The sequence below is a fragment of the Euleptes europaea genome, chromosome 1 (assembly GCF_029931775.1).
Source record: "Euleptes europaea isolate rEulEur1 chromosome 1, rEulEur1.hap1, whole genome shotgun sequence".
Taxonomy (NCBI): domain Eukaryota; kingdom Metazoa; phylum Chordata; class Lepidosauria; order Squamata; family Sphaerodactylidae; genus Euleptes; species Euleptes europaea.
In genome coordinates, this window is record NC_079312.1 from 11111670 (window position 1) to 11131690 (window position 20021).

The following is a 20021-nucleotide window of genomic DNA, read 5'->3' on the forward strand; positions in this document are numbered from 1 at the left end:
TAGTGAAGCATCCTGAACATGATTCACCTTGGGCTCCAATCTGATACCTGCAGATTCTGCTGTTTGTTTCTGTGCATTTGGCTGCCAGCTGCGGGTTGGGAAATACCTGGAGATTTTGGGGGGGTGGGTTTGAGGAGGGGAGGGACGTCAGCAGGGTATAATGCCATAAAGCCCACCCCTCCAAAGCAGCCATTTTATCCAGGGGGGCTCTGATCTTGCTCAAGTGGAGAATAATTGTAACAGTGGGAGCTTTCCAGGTCCCCCCTGGGAGACCGGCCACCCCAATTCAGCTGCTGTCTCCCAACTCTAGCAAAATCGATTCTCTTTGGGCGTTTTGTTGTAAACCTTTTCATAAGGCCGGGGTTGCTGTGGTGCAGGCGGGGTCCCAAAAGTCCTGCAGGTTTTTTTCTGTGCAGCTGTGGAAGAATAAGCTTTGATTGTTGGAGGGTTGCCCTCTCCGCTCGGCTGTGGCTGACGGAAGATGCAAGTCTGTCATATTACTTCTGCCAGCAAATGTTTGTTTCTGGGTGACATCTGTGGCTTGGCACACTTTGGGTGTCCTTTATACTTTAGCAACACTTCTGTTAAGCTGTGGATGACCTTTTTAGAAAGCTGTTCTGTTTGATCTCTGGAAGACGGGAGGTCAGGAAAAAAAACGGGAACCTGAGGAGTCATTAATCATTTAGGCTCTGCAGGTTGCTGCTGCTCTCTTGAACTTGCTCTTCATCGTAATTTTTAAGTATCATTTACACCCTACTTTTCTCTCCAGTGGGGACACAAAGTATCTTCAAACATTCTCCCCTTCCCCGCTTTCTTTTTTTTATAACATTTTTTATTGTTTTTTATATTACAGTAGTTTCCAATATTCATTAAGATGATTATATGATATAAACAATATTTCTCTATTCTATATAACTAATTAATTCATATATTTACGTTGACGTCCCCTCTCTCCTCCTCTATCTTTTTGATAACTTTATTGTCACCTTTGCATTTAATTTTTAATTCAATACAATACTTCATATATAAATCGGATTACAATTCTTAAAATCTAAATAATTAATCTTAATAATATTTCTACCTTAATCAACTGAATTAGAACAAATCATAACCTTCAATACTTCCCAATTTAAATTCATTTTGACAATATATTGTCCATGCCTCCCATTCTCCCACAAATTCTGTATTCTCCTTTTGATTTACTAATGCCGTAAATTTAGCCATTTCTGCTAGTTCCAACATTTTATTTATCCAATCCATCTTATCCGGTATCTCTGAAAGTTTCCATTTTGCTGCATAAACCAATCTTGCAGCTGTAGCGGCATATATCAAAAAAGATCTCTGAGTTAATATTGTTTCCGGTATAATACTTAATCCCTTCCCCACTTTCTCTTCATAAGAACCCTGTAAGGCATGTTAGCCAGAGGGTATGTGACGGGCCCAAGGTCACCCAGCAGACTTCCGTGGCAGAATGGGGATTTGAACCTGTGTCTCCCAGATCTAATCTGACATTCTAACCACTACACTACTTGCCCTCTCCTGCTGCTTATCCACTCATTTCAGTGTTTGCCTATCATTGCAAAACAAAAATAGAAGTCCAAAACTCTAATACTCTTGATTCTAGTATGAGCTTTCATGAATCAGAGCTCACTTCTTCAGATGCAGATGTCATACGTCTGTATGTGTATACACACACACACACACACACACACACACACATAAAATCTCAGTTTTAAAAATCAGTCTTGGCTTCGCAGGAAGTCATACAGAAGAATCTGGCAGCGGAAGAATGTGATCTGCTAGTCCAGGTGGTGGCTCTTTGGAGAGGAAGGAAGGATGGGGGGAGAGCTAGACTCAGCTGATCTGGAAGCAAGAAAAGACCCTGTTGCCACTGAGGTTGGGAGCAGACGGGACCTCTGGGAAGGAACCCTGCAGAGGAGCCAAGGAGACGATGACCTCCCTCCAGATGTGCAGCACTGGCAGTTCAGGCAGTTCCGCTACCTGGCAGCCAAGGACCCTCGAGAGGTCTGCAGCCGACTCCACCGTCTTTGCCAACAGTGGCTGAAGCCAGCAAAGAACAACAAGAAGGAGATGCTGGACCTGGTGATCCTGGAGCAGTTCCTGGCCGTCCTGCCCCCGGAGATGGAGAGCTGGGTCAGGGGATGCGGACCGGAGACCAGTTCCCAGGCGGTGGCCCTGGCAGAAGGATTCCTCATGAGCCAAGCAGAGGACCAGAGGGTGAGAGGAGCACAGGATATGATCAAGGATCCCCTAGAAATCTACATGGATTACCCCAACATTTTAAAACCTCCCCTTGGCCTCTTTCCTAGTTCTTTTCTCATCATTCTCCCATTTCTTGGGTCCCCACTTCTGTTTCAGGTGCAGGAACGGATCGCACAGGGTCATGACGCTGGCGAAACCTTTCCAGGTAAGATTGAAAGGGGTTTATTTCTCCACGGATGTCCTTTTTAAATGTACATGGGATGCTTTCATGACCCCTGGTCCTGTGTGGTAAAGATGCTGTGCTCCAGGGGTTTCATGCAGCATATTTGAATCCGTTGATGAGCCATGTGTGAAGACTTCTGGCCATTTGAAACAGCTTTTTTCCCCTGCTCTTTTTCCCGGTGCATTCTTTTCCATGTATATTTTTAACATTCCAACTTGTAGGCTATAACACTAGACCAATATAGCAATTCAGTGCTAATATTCAGCAAACGTCTGAATGCTGGCAAGATAGCAGTAAATTGCTATACTAGTCTAGCACTGTGGCAAAGAAGTTAGAATGTTAAAAAAAATTACCCAAAAAGAACACAGTATGAAAAAAGGTGTGTGTGGGGGGGGGGAGCGGCATTTTCAGAAGCGCCTCAGACATCTCAAACTCCACGCTATAGTGATTCAGAAGTACAGTGAAGACATGAAAACGGACAAAAGTGGCTTTGTATTAACATGTGTTTTTTTAAAAAAAAAAACGTTACCAGCTGGTAGTCAAAATGGATGTGTCTGACATGACACAAAAAATCTGTTCGCAATCGGCTGCTAAAACAGATTATAAAGGCTGTTTTCAAGAGGTCCATTTCTGACCCAGCATTATGTCCATGAGCCATATACAGAGCAAATATTTGCCCCATTGTTGAAGGAACAAAAATGAAAAGGACAGAATGTCTTCCAAATACCTATTTATCCTTCACAGGTGGTGCCATGAAACCAGTGATATATTCTTTGCCATCTCTTTGTGACAGAGCAGCTTCCGTGAAGCCAGATCAGGTAAGTATGGAAATGCAGATCTTGCCCTTGGGTGCCTCCCCACCCTTCACTTGACAGAAAATGAAGACATCTGATAAAGGTTTGAATGCTCAAGCAATCTAACCATAGTCCTTTTGGACTGCCCTTAGAAGGGAAATAATTGCTATGTTACTGTGAGGAGAGAGGGGTTTCTTAGTCTCTCTCTTTTCAGGGACTGGTGACCTTTGAGGAGGTGTCTGTTCATTTCACTGAGGAGGAGTGGGCTCTGCTGGATCCAGACCAAAGACGCCTTCACCAGGAAGTCATGGAGGACAACCGTCAGAATGTGGCCTCTCTGGGTAAGGCTCCCTTTTCTCTTGATTCACAGGTGATGAAGGCAGAATGGCCCCTTCTAAGAAGGATTGTAGTAGAACTCTTTTCACAGAGACCATCATTAGGGGAGTGAAACTTAACGGTTACATGCAATTAATTAACAAAATTTGAATATATTACAGCCTCTCCTGGTATACCCCGTGAAGATCTTTATGGTCATCTGATCATAATCTACTGGTGGTCCCTGGCCCTAAGAGTATGCGGCTGTCCTCAAGCAAGAGCCAAGGCCTTCTTGGCCGGGCACTGGCCTGGTGGAATGCTCTGTCTAGTGACATCAGGGCCCTGTGGGAACTTAAAGAGTTCCGTGGGGCCAGTAAGACTGAGGTATTCTGCCAGGCCTATAGATGAGGGTAGCCGCGGGTATCATCTTTGCTGGCCTCCCTACCCCCCCTTCTATGTTATGTTGTATGTCATCTTGAGGGGGCAACCTGCCACTTGTCTCGGGCAGTATGAGTATAATTTGGTGGCATCTTGAGTTCCGAGTTTGAGGGTTATTTTAATTAGGATTTTACTGTTTTAGAATTTATTAATTTTATTGTTTACTATTATCAATGTATTTTAAATGATGTTACCCACCCAGAGCCGGGCCTCAGCCGGGGAGGGAGGGCTATAAGTCGCTAAATAAATAAATAAATACAATTATAAAAAAACTTTCCATTAAACCGTGTTTCAGCCAATAGGCCTTCCTCAGTAGTACAAATTGTTAAAATATACACCATAAAGTAAAATTGTTTAAAATACAAAATACAGCATTTCTGACCTACCTCTAAGACACACACAAGAAGGAAAGCCAGTTTATTAACTAGTTAATCCCCCTTCATTCATGGAATAAATTAGGGCCTTCAATAATCACTTTCCCGATTGTTTTTAGAACTGGTCTAACTATAAAATATTTTTCTTCCTGAATTTGGATATACACACTATAGAGCTATGATTCAATCTGACCTTGCTTACTGAGATATTTGGACCAGTTATAACAACATCTGAAAAATTATTCTTGAAGGTTCTCATCTATTCCATGAATGGAGGGGGATTATCTAGTCTGGGTCAGAAATCCTGTATTTCCTATTTTAAACAATATTTATGGTGTGCATTTTAACAATTTGAAATAGAGAGGAAGGTCTATTGACTGAAATATGTTTTGTTTTAATAAAAAAAATTTCGCCATTTGTAACATATTGAAGTTTTGTTATCACACGTAACACTTAAGAAGGGAGCCCAATGGTTCAGAGTGGTAAGCTGCAGTACTGCAGTCAATGCTCTGCTCTTGACCTGAGTTTTATCCTTATGGAGGTCGGTTTCAGGTAGCTGGCTCAAGGTCAACTCAGCCTTCCATTCTTCCGAGGTGGGTAAAATGAGCACCCAGCTTGCTGGGGGTAAAGTGTAGATGACTGGAGAAGGCAGTGGTAAACCACCCTGTAAACATAGTCCGCCTAGGAAACGTTGTGAAATGACATCACCCTATGGGTCAGTAATGACCCAATGTGTGCACAGGGGACTACCTATACCTTTAACCCTTAACATTGTGGTATTAGGCTTTATGTCAACCTTCTTGGTTACCTAGTCTTTCTGGGTTGAAGTTTTTCTTCCCCTTTCTATTTTGGAGCAGACATGGAAAGCCAAGTGGCAGACACCCAAAATATAGGCTTTTTGACTGGACCACCTCATGGGCTATTCTGAGCCTCCTCAAGGAAGGGTGAGATTTAAAAAAAAAATCCTACATAGAGAAATCAGATTTAAACATTTTTTAAACAAGTTTGGGATTGTTAGTAAGAGTTCACTGATTTGGAGATCCATCACCACCTTATCCTGTCCTGGGAGGATTGTGGGGTCTCTTCAAAGGGAGAGGAGCCCTTCGACAACAGCCCTTCATCAGAGCGACATTAGATGGTGAGAGACTGGGATGCTGGATCTTGTGTGCCTTTGAAGGGGGCTAAGATACTGTGTCCTGGTGGTTGTGTCTGGTCTAAGGCCAGTGCTGTGCAGAAGTTCCCTGTTCCTTTCTTCTCCATGTTGGGCCATTAGCAGCATCAGCAGATAGATAACTGTGGATCCAAACACTAGCACCTTTCCCTTCTGTTGCATATATTTTTGTGGAGTTTAAAAATTTGGCATTCTTTCTTTTTGCCATTAAGAGGGACTGAGATTCAGACAGCTTGGTTTAAAATCTGAATATTTTTTAGAGTTGGAATGTCTGGGAGTAACTGGTCTATTTCTTTCTCCCAAAGAAGGACTTCTGCTTCTCAAACCTCATTCCATATCAACAGTGCAGGAAGAAGGAGACCCTCTTGTCCAAGACCCAGAAGAAAGAAAGAGATTTGCAGGTATCTGCTTGTTTGTGTGGTGGATGTGAGTCAGACTTCTCTTGGAGTAAAAATTCTTCACTGGAGAATGGAGTTATTTCTTGAGAGGTAACTGCTAGAGAATATCTGTGAAAGATTAAAGGTAAAGTGGGGAGGAAAAGGCTGGCTTGTTTCTACTTCAACTTGAGGGGGGAGATTTTAGACAGTACTTCGTTTTTGGAATGTCTGGAAGTAACTGGTCTATTTCTTTCCCACAAAGAAGAACTTCTGCTTCTCAAACCTCATTCTATATTCACATTGGAAGAAGCAGGAGATCCACTTATCCAAGACTCAGAAGATAGAAAGAAATTTGCAGGTATCTACTTACTGTAGTTCTTACTCGTCTGCTGTAATAGGGTAGGACTTCTTTGGACTAAATATTATTCATTGGAGAACTGAGTGGTTTCTCAAGCAGAAACTGCCAGATAATGTCTATGAAAGAGTTCTGAAATGTGAAAGAGTAGCTAAAGCAAGGGACATAGGACTGGCTTGTTTCCACTTCAGTTTGGCCAAAGATTTTTTACACATTACTTGCCTCTCCAGATTGTTGTTTGAGGTAGCTTGCAAAAATCAACAATTCCCTAAAACCTTAAACACTACACAAATCATCAACATTAAAATTTAAAGAAGCCCGGGACATAAAAACAGAACAATCCTTAAGAGAGAAGCAGACCATAAAACAGTTAAAAAGACAAAACCCAGTAAGTTAAGTTCTGATTGAAAAGACATGTTTTGGCCTGATTCTTCAAAAAGAATAAGGTAGGCTGCAGGGGTGCCTTGGAGGGACCACCACAGAAAATGTCCCATCTCTGGTGATCAGCTACCTCTGTATGTAGGGGCACAGAGAGCAGGGCTTGGGAGATGGACCTTAACTGAGTGGAGGACAGTATGGCAGAAGGCAGGCCCTCAGGTACACGGTCCCCATTTCTGGCCTTAAAGGTAATAACCAGCACCACTGAAGGTGCTCCAATTGATCCAGCTATCAATGATATCACTCCTCTTTTCTTGCTGAGTTTGCAAGTTGTCTGAGGGTTCACACACTTTTCAACTGTCAATGAACTCTGTTGCTTAGAACTCCTCTCATCCTGGACATTTAGTTGAAACAGTTATAGAAAAAAGTTATATTAATTGCTCTTTAATAGAGGGTAAGAGCTGAGATTGGCCTTCTTATCTTGTTATATCAGATGTACCCCATACGAATCTGCTTGATCAGCTTATTTGCACTTACGTTGCTTATCTAATAGTTATAACCAATCAGATATCTAGCTCTCACCACATTGTAATAGATTCGATTTAGAGAAATGATAGGAACTTTAATAATTTTAACATTAATCTTCAAAGTGATTCTAGGCTTAACTTTTTCATGCCTATATTTTTTCTGTCTTGGTCAATAAAAAGAATCTTTTCTCAATAAAAGATAAACTTTTATGTAAACATAAAAGTTTATGTACATAAACAGTTTATGTTCTGTTTGCTGGTTTATAGTTCAGAGAGCTGAAGTCAACCCCTTACTCTTTTATATTATCAGAGTTAGAGAATGTAAATCTCCTTTAATAAGATAAATCCTGGAGAACTCTGCTGCTAATTAGTTTTGCACAGGCAAAGCCTTAACAGTTGTTTGGTACCGATTCTCTAATAGGATGCAGGAGGGAATTTTTCATTACAATATCTTCTCTAAAGGTTCCACTTTGCCTCTGATGGAACTACCCTCCAAGGAAGAATCAAAATCTGATTAATATGTGGCAGGATTTGTCTCCCTTTTCATTATTAAGTACCATTAATGCACTTCTTTCCCTGATAGTCTTTTCTCTTTATTCCAGAGGCTGATATTCCTCAGAATGAGTACAAGGAAGAACCACAACAGTTACCATTGGAAGAAAGGCACCAGAGAAGTGACACTGGAACAGAGTGGAGTAGGGGAAATGAATCCTCTTCTCCTCAGGTTGCTGAGTATCAAATGTTTGATACACCCTGGAGAATCCACATAGGGGAGAAACCACATGAATGCTTAGAGTGTGGAAAAAGCTTTGCTCGAAGTGACAACCTTACTGCCCATCAACGTATCCACACTGGGGAGAAACCATATAAATGCTTGGAGTGTGGGAAAGACTTTGCTCGGAGTGACAAACTTACTTCCCATCAACATATTCACACAGTGGAGAAACCACATAAATGCTTGGAGTGTGGAAAGAGCTTTGCTCGAAGTGACAACCTTACTTCCCATCAACGTATCCACACAAAAGAGAAACCACATACATGCTTGGACTGTGGAAAGTGCTTTACATATAGTGCCAATCTTACTGCCCATCGACGTGTCCACACAGGGGAGAGACCATATAAATGCTTAGAGTGTGGAAAAAGCTTTGCTCGGGGGGACATGTTGACTGCTCATCGACGAATCCACACAGGGGAGAAACCACATCAGTGCTTGCTGTGTGGAAGGAGCTTTGCTTGGAAGGGAGAACTTGTTTGCCATCAAAGAATCCACACAGGGGAGAAACCATATAAATGCTTGGAGTGTGGAAAGAGCTTTGTTCAGAGTGCCACTCTTACTGCCCATCAACGTACACATACTGGGGAGAAACCATATAAATGCTTGGACTGTGGAAAAAGCTTTTCTGAGAGTGGCAGTCTTAATGCCCATCGACGTACACATACCGGGGAGAAACCATATAAATGCTTGGAGTGTGGAAAGAGCTTTGTTCAAAGTGGAAAACTTTCTGCTCATCGACGAATCCACACTGGGGAGAAACCATATAAATGCTTGGACTGTGGAAAGAGCTTTGCTCAAAGTGACATGCTTACTGCTCATCGACGAATCCACACTGGGGAGAAACCATATAAATGCTTGGACTGTGGAAAGAGCTTTGCTAGGAGTGGAAAACTTGCCCCCCATCGACGAATACATACAGGGGAGAAACCATATAAATGCTTGGAATGTGGAAGGAACTTTGCTCAGAGTACCCATCTTACTGCCCATCGACGAATCCACACTGGGGAGAAACCATATCAATGCTTAGAGTGTGGAAAGAACTTTGCTTGGAAGGGAGACCTTACTCGCCATCAACAAATCCACACAGGGGAGAAACCTTATAAATGCCTAAAGTGTGGAAAGAGCTTTGCTCAGAATAGCACACTTACTTCCCATCAACATACGCACACCCGGGAGAAACCATAGAAATGCTTGGTGTGTGGAATTTGTTCAGAGTGCCAGTCTTACTGCGCATCAACATACGAACACAGTGGAGATAACACTTAAATGTCCTATAATGTGGAAACGGCTTTTCTCACAGCCTTAGAAGAAGAAGAGCTGGTTTTTATATGCTGAATTTCTTGACCTTTTAAGTAGAGTAAAACCAGTTTACAATTTCCTTCCCTTCCTCTCCCCACAACAGACACCTTGTGAGGTAGGTGGGACTGAAAGAGTTCTGAGAGAATTGTGGTTGGCCCAAGGTCACCCAGAAATCTGTATGTGTAGGAGTGGGGACATCAACCCGGTTCTCCAGATTAGAGTCCACTGCCCTTAACCATTACACCATGCTGGCTCTTTACATCACCTTTACTGCTCATTGACAAATTCACATAGGGGAAAAACCTACTCTTTAATAAAGCCTAACACTTTAATTGGCATTATTTACTGTATGCCAGAGTCCTACCCATGCTTGCTGCGGGCTACCTCAAAAGCGGATTAATTCTAGGGTCCCAGGCATGGGACAGGGGAATTAAGTCACTTGGGCAGACTGGAAAAACTGGCAGAAACTAGACACTGAGATCCCCTCTCATTAGAAAATTATTTGTTGCTTTATTTAGAAAATATGCCTCCCCTCCAGACAGCTGCTCAAGGGAGCTCACAACTAAAATACCTGAACCAAACAAGCAATTAAAAGCAAAACAAATGGATTCCCTTGGATAAAAGGTGGGGGAGTGTTTTTTAAGAGAGAATAGGGGGGTGTCAAGAGAAAATCCATCCTGAAGGAATTTTCCAGCTTCAAGTTTTTCCCGGACATTCTGCAGGTGCAGACTGCACTTCCTCCCAGCTGCCTCTTTTTTCAAGGACAAGTTTTCAGACCAGCTAAGTTAGTTCATGAAGTTCCGCTGTGAATCTGGTACAGGAGGGAAAATTCCCTGGACAGTTCCGTGGATATGGCTCCGTGCTTGGTTGTAGAGATCAGGAGGTTAGGGCCAGCTTTCTCCATAAGTGTACCCAATTAAAACAATATTCTTTCAACCTTATCCCCTTCCTCCTCCTTGCTACTAGAAGGACACGTTTATTAAGCTCTGCAAATTACTTGCCTCAGTAACCAACTGTGCTATATTAGGACTTCAGCTAGTAGATAGTCAGCTTTTATTATTTTCTGTGTATCCTGCTACCATAGAACTGTATACCCTGTTTTCCTGATGCAATTACACAACTCAATAGCTGTGGAGAGGGTCAGCACAAAGAAGCTGATTCCCCTGATGAAGTTTGTATAGCGAAACCTGTAGGAGCTTTACAAGACAAAAAGCTGTCACCGGGCATCTTTTTTCTTTTTCTGGTTCGACTAGAATCCTACCAACACAGGTCATTGGGCATAAAGAAAGATCCTTCATTCTAGTCTTAGCCTGTTCTGGATGTAATTTATTATAAACTATTTGGAAATCTTAATTACTCATGTTTTTGGTTTGTAATTTTTGTAATTTTGTTTGTAATGTGTTTATCTTTGTACAAACGATACAAGTGTTTTACGGGAGTATGCTGTATTAATAAATCTGAATCTGTTCTGGATGACACCTCTCTTTGGGACACCTCTTGATTCTAGGTGGGCCAGGTTGGTCAGAACACCTGTTTTTGACTTTGAAACTCTGATTGGTCTAAATCTTGTCAGGTTAACATTTGGATTTAGAGAATCAATGCTTGTAAATGTGCCTGGGTTAGTTATTTACCTTTTTATTAGTTTTGTCCTTCTTGTTCACTGCTCTTATATTGTGTATTTCTGCATATCCCTTTAATAAATGCTATTCACTATATTTTGTGCTGTCACCCTATAAACATGCCCCCTCATATGCTCAGCTATAACCCTGCTTGCACGTCAGCAGAATCGAGTATGATTCCACTTCATGTATTACTGACCACGCTCCTATGCGGGCAGTTCTTCAGACAATAGCAGGGTTAGAAACAGAGAGTTGAAAGTATTCTTAGAGGTCATCTAGTCCATCCCTCATATCAATGCAGGAGTAGGCAGCATTCTCAGCAAGGCTGGATTAAGACCTTTAGAGTCCCTAACCTAAGCACTTAAAAGATCTTGGTGCCCCCCATATATATGTAATTCAAAATATAAACAACAATAAACCATCAAAAAATAATATATTGAGCCTAGTGTGATTACTCTCAGCTCCCACATTTTATTCATCCTTATGTGTGTGTGTTTGTTTTTGTTTAAAGATAAGAGTAAAAATTGTGATGTTCAGTTTTGGGTTTGTTTGTTTTTGAGTCACTGTATGTATGTAATTTTTGTTTGTTTGTTTATTGTAGGGGCCCCTTTTTGTAGACTTTGGTTGAGCTGCACCATTTGCAGTTTTGCACCATATGGTCCATGGTAAATCTGGCAATGGAAAATTTCGGTGGTGCCCCCCCTTCCCTTGACACCCTAAGCATGTGTTTTGTTTAATGGTTAATCCAGCCCTGATTCTCAGGGGGGCGCCCAGCCAAACTCAGACTGGATATACAGGTGCTTAGCTTCTCCAGAGTTGCTACATTAGCTTTCCAGTTGTACCCCTAGAACAACATGCCAAGAAGAACTTTTGATCAGGGAAGAACTGAATCCATAAAGCCCGACTCCCTCCCATGCACATCTGAGAGGGAGGAATACCTCCTCCCCAAACCATGCCACACAACCCACAACAAAGTCTTCTCTTAGCAACACAGCCAATGAATAGGAAATCCTCTACATGGCTCAAACCAGTGAGCCCAGCCAGAATATTTTCCATACCCTCAAGGCAATTTTAGAGAACAGAATGTGGTATGGCTATACCTCAAGATCGCTCCTTAGAGGTAAGAGAACTAAGTTGCCAATTCTTGGTGGGGAAATTCCTAGAGATTTGGGGGTGGAGCTGAGGAAGGTGGTGTTTGGGGAGGGACCTCAGTAGGGTATGCCACCATAGATTCTGCCCTCTATATGAGCTATTTTCTCCAGGGGATCAGTGTCTCAGCCTGGAGGTTGGCAACCGTAAAATAAGCCGAGAAGGAAAAGTGGGCAGATGCCCCACTTCCCTTTCCCACAGTCTACAATTAGTCCTGAGCAGTGACATTGGAGTGATGCTTGCATGGTTAATACTTTAAGATGTATAATCTTGCCAGTGAGGCACAGAATCTGTCCTTTCAGCTTTCTAGAGCGGTTTGCTCAAAGGGTTGCATAGAGGTAGTCACAATAAAGCAAATAGATAAATAAATGTATATTCCAATAGCGAAGTCAGCCAGATCTTTGGATACTTAAATCCAGTGACTGGAGCTGTGAACAATATATTGAAATAACAAATATAAAATAAAATAAAAACATAGGTTGGTTTTTGTTTTTTTTAATACAAAAATGATAATAGGAGCGACTCTAGCTTTAGGCAAGGGATTTCCTCACTAGGACACTACAGATTCTAGGCTTGGAGTTTCCATCAGTAAAAGACGGGGAGGGCTGATCCCTTTCCCTGCCAATTTTGGCCTTTAAGGCTTTGTTCACTGGGGCCAGGCCTGACAAGGGTGGCAACCCTAAGTAGAACACATAATTCAACTTAGCTAGGGAGCAGGCGGCCACTTCTCTCTCAAGCAGATCAGTTCCCAAAAGAAATGCAGCCAACTCGGCAATAACGGCAAACAGCACTGAACTTCCCTTGTTTGCAACATTCATTTGGTATCCGATCGCCTGGAGGATCTGCTCACAGTTCGGAGCAAATGGCATTTCCCGCATTTTGTATTGGAACCCTGTTGGCTGGTAGGGGTGCCATGGGGGGGGGCGCCGCTCTTGCAAGTAGCCCTTGTTTCCTGCTGCCACTGTGGGCAGCAGCAGCAGCGGTGAGGGGGTGTTGTTGATGGCATCTGTGCCACAACATCACTTCTGGCGAAATCCCTGAAGTGATGTTGGGTAGCTCTAGGAATTGCCAGAAACGCCATGGTTTTTTGGTTCTTGTAGGTTATCCGGGCTGTGTAACCGTGGTCTTGGTATTTTCTTTCCTGACGTTTCGTCAGCAGCTGTGGCCAGCATCTTCAGAGGAGGAACACTGAAGGACAGTGTCTCTCGACACTGTCCTTCAGTGTTACTCCTCTGAAGATGCCTGCCACAGCTGCTGGCAAAACGTCAGGAAAGAAAATACCAAGACCACGGTTACACAGCCCAGATAACCTACAAGAACCAATGAACTCTGACTGTGAAAGCCTTCGACAATATTTTGCCATGGTTTTTCCTGGCAATTCCTAGAGCTCTATGTCATCGCTTCTGGGTTTCCCTTGGAAGTGATGTCACAGTGCAGACAACGCTGTAAAAAGCTCCCGCCAGTTGCCAGGAATGGTCTGGCAACTCTACGGAGGTTTATCCTCTGCTTATACCCCCAAAAAAATCATATTCAGTTGGCTTACCCTGGTCGAGGGTTGTGTGTCGTGAGCAAATCACACATAATTTAAAATCACATCTTGCTGCTTTTGCACCTGTGAAATGAGTGGGATTAATCATGTCCACACATGTTTGGAACTGAATGGCTTGAACGACAGTTCCCAAAAGGAACTGCAGTTCCTTTTGATTCAATGTTTGGCTTCGGGAAAAGAACAAGGCTGAAACAGTAGAAAAGAGCAAGAGCCCAGTAACAGCTTAAAGACTAACAAGCTTTCTGGCTGGGTATGAGCTCTCATGAGTCACAGCTCATTTCTTCAGATAAGGCTGCGATAAGACTGGGTAACAAAAATGAGAAGCACACATACCGGCTGGGGGATACACTTTCTCTGCCAGCCACCGGGACACTAAAATCAATCCCAAAGTGATTGTCCTGCAGTAGTGGAAGAAATACGAAATCCCAGCCAGTCTTTCTCTCTTTTTTTTTTAAGCAGGCCAACCCCAGGCCCCTGACCTGGATGACCCAGGCTAGCCTGATCTCCTCAGATCTCAGAAACTAACCACGGTTGGTCCTGGTTAGTACTTGGATGGGAGACCACTAAGGGTTAGGGTTGCTATGCAGAGGCAGGCAATGGCAAACCACCTGTTAGTCTCTTGCCTTGAAAACCCTATGAGGGGGTCACCATAAGTCAGCTGCAACTTAACGGCACTGTATACACACACACAACCCCCGGCAGGGGAATGGTTTTATGGCACCCAATCCCCGCTGTTGCCCCGACCAAACTGGACACACAAACGCTCCCCACACCTGTATTTAAAGAATGCCTTCCTCTGCACAGCAACCCTGGTATTCCTTGGTGGTCTCCCATCCAAATACTAACCAGGGCTGACCCTGCTTAGCTTCTGAGATCTGACGAGATCAGGCTAGCCTGGGCCATCTAGGTCAGGGCCTGATTTACTCTACCGTTAAGGAGCCTGGATTACAATCGCCTTCCCTTCCTCTTCCCACAAGCACCTTGTGAGGTGGGAGGGGCTGAGAGAGTTCTGAGAGAACCGTGACTAGCCCAAGGTCATCCAGCAGGCTTCACGTGGAGCGGGGAAAACAAACCCGGTTCACCAGATTAGAGTCCGCTTATGTCCTCCTGCATCAGACCTGTGGTCCTCTAGTCCACTAAACCATCTCACACAGTGGCCAAACAGTTCCTCTGGAAATCCAACAACTGCTCAAGATCAATTGATCAAGGAGCTTCTAAGGGATAAAAGGAAAAGGAAAGGAAATCCAACAACAGGGCATAGAGGCTGAGGCCTTTCCCTGATGTTGCCACCTGGCACTCTGGTTCACAGGTTGACTGCCTCTGAATGTGGAGGTTCCTTTTAGTCGCCATGGCTAGTAGCCACTGATAGACCTATTCTCTACCACACAGTGTGTCACGGCTCCCATGTTTCATTGTAATAAGGCTTAAGGGTTAAAGAAACTTTATTGAGCGCCTTCTTATTGTTCCCCTCCAGATCAGGGGAGTGTACATTCCGTACTCAATAAAAACACACAGACAGAGAATGGCATGCCAAAATAATCTACATTCCACCATGGGGAAAGCCAAATTCCTCAAGCTGTATAAATTATGTAAACCATGCAATGTTTGGTGATTTGGCATAATTTATTCCATTTTGGTAGCAGTCATGGGGACGGATGTTACAACCCCCTGAATTTTGAAAAGCCTCTTCAAAGGCCCTTCCACACACACACACTGCTGCAGCTCTCTCTTCCAACATGCCACCAGATATTGCCTATGTACTTTCCAACATATCTCTGTACCCATGAACACTAGAGACTTATTTTTGTAAAAGTCTTCATGATGTTGAGCTCCTCATCAAGTGCTAGCTTTGGCACTTTGGGAGTGCAAAGAAGTTAATGGCTCAAAATGAAAAACAAATTTAAGAGTTACACGTTGGCAGGCAGATTGTTAGTCACCTGCGGAGAGAAAGGAAACAAAATTAAAACCACCCCACTCTGCTTTTGTAAAGCTTCCCTGTCAAATCGGCCACAGCTAATGCTTACTCGTCCTTGGTGAGTTGATGTTTACCAGCTTGGCTATAGGTAACCCCACTCAGTGTGAAGGAGGACACACATGCGCCCAACCTTCCGGGCAGCAAGTTTTTGACCAGTTTCGGCAACTTCCTCCTTTGCAGGGGGTCCAGGGCTAATGGTTACTCGCCCTAGGCGAGTTGATGTTTACTGGCTTGGCTATAGGTAACCCCACTCAGTGTGAAGGAGGACACACAAATGCCCAACTTTCATGGCAGCGGGTTTTTGACCAGTTTCAGCAAATTCCTCCTTTGCAGGGAGTCTAGGGCTAATGCTTACTCGCCCTATGCGAGTTGATGTTAACCGGCTTGGCTATAGGTAACCCCACTCTGTGTGAAGGAGGACACACATGTGCCCAACCTTCTGGGCAGCAAGTTTTTGACCAGTTTCGGCAACTTCCTCCTTTGCGGGGAGTCCAATCTCAGTGGCTCCAAAGCTCTTCCCGACCTCTGAGCACTGCTGGTACAGCTTCTGCCTGGTGTGCCTCCTCTCGTGTGTACTGCAGTGGGATCTCTGGCTAAAGCATTTCCCACAATCCAGGCATTTGAACGGCTTCTCTCCTGTGTGGGTCCTCCGATGGCGGATGAGATCCGAACGGTGGCGGAAGGTCTTCCCGCAGTCCGAGCAATTGTACGGCCGCTCCTTCGCGTGCATCCGCTGGTGCCTGCTGAGGAGTGAGGGTTCGCTGAACTTTCGTCCACAGTCGGGGCACCGGTACGGCTTGTCGCTGGCCGTATGGGTCCTCTTGTGCACCACCAGGTTCGAGCTGTCGCTGAAGCCTTTGCCGCAGTACGAGCACTTGTATGGTTTCTCCCCCGTGTGGATCCTTCGGTGGCGGATGAGGTAGGAGTTCTGGCAAAAGCTTTTCCCACAGTCCAAGCACTGGTACGGTTTTTGGTCAGCGTGGATTCGTCGGTGCGCGATGAGATTGGAGCGGTCGCTGAAGCTCCTCCCGCAGTGGAGACACTGGAAGGGTTTCTCCCCAGTGTGGGTCCTCCGGTGCTTGAGCAGGTCGGAGCTCCGGCCAAATGACTTCCCGCACTCGGTGCACACCTTTTTCCGCCGGTCCTTGTGAACTCGTGACTGGGCAGTGGCTTCGCCCCGCTTCCGGCCAACCCCCCGGCAAGGGACCGGCTTACAGTCTCCATCCCCCAACGGGTTGTCTTGCTGATTTTCCAATTTGTGTTGATTTTCAAAAGATTCTAGCTGCTCCGGGGACAGGAATTGCCCCTCTCCAAACGCCCCAGACGGTTCCACTTTCTCTGCATTTTTCGGTGGAGGAGGCTTCTCCTCCTCATTCTCACTGGGCCATCCCTCACCTACTGGAATTAAGCAGAGAGAGAAAGAGAAAGAAACTCTGGTTATGTCTGGGACTAGAAAGAAATAACTTATGTTGAACTGATTTGGTGGGTGAGGGGAATATTTGTGAAGGGCAGGGACTTCACATATTCTTGCTGCCACAGTCCTGTGTAAATATCCATTTGTCTCTGCTTTTGGCGGTTATGGGCAGAGGAAAGAGCTATCCAAACCGAAAAGGTTGAACTGAATAACACTAAAATTACAAATATATAAAATTTAATATGGTGCATAGTAAAAAACACAGGGCCTATATAGTAGGCGAGTAATTCACAATAAATAAATACATAAAACACATACACAGTTGATGTATAACCATACAGTGACCAAAGTAGGACCAAACTAGGACCAGACATGAAATTGTAATATAGTACTCATCCTAACAATTTAATTTCATAATACAAGGTAGAAAATACATACAAGCCCTTATTGTCTTATGTGGCTTCTTGGAAAAACATTTATTCCATGTACACTAGAACATGGCTCACATCTCCCACCTTGTATTTCATGCCAGGCTTCTAATGATGTGCGTTCAATCAAACAGTGTGTTAGGTCAAAAAGAGGGGAAAGAGCTATCCAGGGCACTGAAGTGGCGGGGGGGGGGGGCTGTGGGTCAGGGGTAGAACATCTGCTTGACATGCAGAAGGGCCCAGGTTCAATCCTCAGCATCAACCAAAGAATCGGGCAGTAGGTGATGGAAAAGGCCTGAGACCCTGGAGAGATGGTGCCATTCTAGACAACACAGACCTTGACAGTTCCAGTCCTCATTGGTCTCACAGACTAGGGCTGCCAACTTCAGGTTGGAAAATTCCTGGAGAATTTGTGGGAGAGAGTAGGGTAATGACGCCATAGAGTCCACCCTCGAAAGCAGCCCTTTGCTCCAGGGGAGCTGACCTTTGTATTCTGGAGATCAGTTGTAAAACCAGGAGATCTCCTGCCCCCACCTGGAGGATGGCAACTCTACATGGGGTCATTGGGAATAAATTTTCCCAGCGCTGGAAAAGACTGTGGGGGGAGGGGAATCTGGAAAAGATCCCACAGTCCTTGCCCCTGTGGATCACAGGATCCAACCCGCTGCTATGAGTTAGGAGCAGCGTGCCTTTCAACCCTGGCCTCAGAAGACTTCAGGCGTGGCGGGCCTCTCAAGCCAGCTGTGAAACTTCTAAAAACAGCTCCCCGTTTGCTTCCTCACTCAATTCAAGGTGTTACTTCTTATTCATAAAGACCATCACAGGGATCCACATGTGGAAAGGCCTGTCATTCTCCTCAACTGCGCCTGTGTGGCAATCAAGGTCCCTGAGGAAGGCACTCTTGGCTTTGCCCTCTGGAAAGCACATGAGTCTCTGACACATTCCTGGGGGGGCTATTTATTTATTTATATTTATTTATTTATACCATGTCTTTCTTCCCAATGGGTATCCAGAGTGGCTCACATCATTCTCCTCTCCTTCATTTTATCCTCCTGACAACCCTGTGAGGTGGGTTAGGCTGAGAGAGTGTGACTGGACCAAGGACCAGCAAGCTTCTGCGGCACAAATGGGGTTTTGAGACTGGGTCTTCCAGACACTAGTCTGACACTCTTAACCAATACACCGTGCTGGCTCTCAGTGACTACCAGTGCGGTGGTTTGGAGTGGTGGACTCTGATCTGGAGAACCGGGTTGGTTTCCCCACTCCTACACACAAAGCCAGCTGGGTGACCTTGGGCTAGTTACAGCTCTCTCAGCCCCCTACCTCACAGGGTGTCTGTTGTGGGGAAGGGAGGGGAAGGGAAGGTGGTTGTAAACCAGTTTGAGTCTTCCTTAAGTAGGAAAGTCGGCATATAAAAACCAACTCTTCTTCTTCTTCTCTTTTTCAAAGTTGGTGGTGGTGGAAAGTGCCATCAAGTTGTGGCTGGCCCATGGAGACCCTGTGGGGTTTCAAGGCCAGAGACTAACAGCAGTGGTTTGCCACAGCTTGCCTCTGCATAGCAACCTTAGACTCCCTCAGTGGCCTCCCATCCAAATACCAACCAAGGCCGACCCTACTTAGCTTTTGAGATTTGGTATCGGGCTTGCCTGGGACATCCAGGTCATGGTTTTCATAAGACAGCGAATTAAATTCTCTCGTGCTGAGGCCACAAATCATGTCAAGGAACCCCACTCTCTCTTCGGACTAGCCTGGGCCATCTCAGTCAGAGCCATTTCAGTAGCAACCCACACTACTAAGGAACAGCTCTTCCTAAAGGGGCACAGAGGCTGATGGGCTTGTAAAGCCCTTTGTAAAGCCCTGGTTTGGCAGGACCCTGGCAGATCAATTATATTTATTGAGAAGAGCTGAAGACCATGGTTAGCCACATATACCTTAAGTGAAGGAGGAATTACCCACCCAAAGAACTAGCTTCTCCATCGCTGTCCTGCTTGGCTTCTCTATACAGCTGCCACTGCTCGGCGTCCAACAGGGCCTGCTCAGCCTTGGGGGCATTCCCGAGCGTCTCTTGGAAAGACCTTGGCACCTGCAATGGCAACGAAGCAAAATACCTCTTTAGGAAAGCAGCGATAAGTCTTTATTTATTCATATTTGGTATTCAAAGCATGTGCTACCCGGCCATGCTGACTTCCAACTTTAAAAATAAATAACTAAAAAGTTATCAAAAATAATTTCCCCCGCAAATCACCAGATTAATACCCTAAAACCCAACCAACAAAACAGCAACAGTAGTAGCAATAAAACAGGGGAATAATTAACTACTATATCACACTAGCTAAAAAGCTTGGGTCGATACAACAGACTGCTGAAATCCCCTGCCCTATGAAACATGATTGGCCATTCCCTGTAAGCTTTCAGGGAGGCTGCTAAATGTGAGTTGTTCAGCCCAGATTTGGGCTGAACTTCAGCAATTCTGTATCTCTCTATGCTGCAACCATTGGAACGGTTAGCATGGGTAGGCTGTCAGGTGCAACAGAAACCTTTCAATAAATATTTATTTAATAAATCAATAATGTTCATCCAGGTTTTTTTTTTTTTTTACAAAACCACAAAATTAATTAACTGTCTAGTACAACCCTCC

At 44.5% G+C, this 20021-nt stretch overlaps 1 protein-coding gene and 1 pseudogene across 1 annotated transcript; one reads left to right on the top strand and one right to left on the bottom strand.

Annotated features, from left to right (window-relative positions):
• The first annotated feature begins 2142 nt into the window (after window positions 1-2142).
• On the top strand, window positions 2143-15752 carry LOC130489651 (zinc finger protein 436-like; annotated as a pseudogene).
• Window positions 15753-15899: 147 nt separating this feature from the next.
• On the bottom strand, window positions 15900-19099 carry LOC130489746 (zinc finger protein 239-like). The gene is made up of 2 exons (XM_056863573.1): window positions 19000-19099; window positions 15900-16939 (listed from the first exon to the last, which is right to left on the bottom strand). Exons 1-2 carry the CDS (start codon window positions 19097-19099, stop codon window positions 15930-15932), a joined length of 1110 nt encoding a protein of 369 aa, XP_056719551.1. The 3' UTR covers window positions 15900-15929.
• Window positions 19100-20021: the final 922 nt, after the last annotated feature.

Coding starts and splice junctions, on each gene's coding strand:
- LOC130489746 (XM_056863573.1), bottom strand. CDS start 19,099: ATGATTTGTGGCCTCAGCACGAGAGAATTTAATTCGCTGTCTTATGAA. Junction 16,940..18,999: donor TACCAAATCTCAAAAGCTAA/GTAGGGTCGGCC, acceptor GCTTAATTCCAG/TAGGTGAGGGATGGCCCAGT.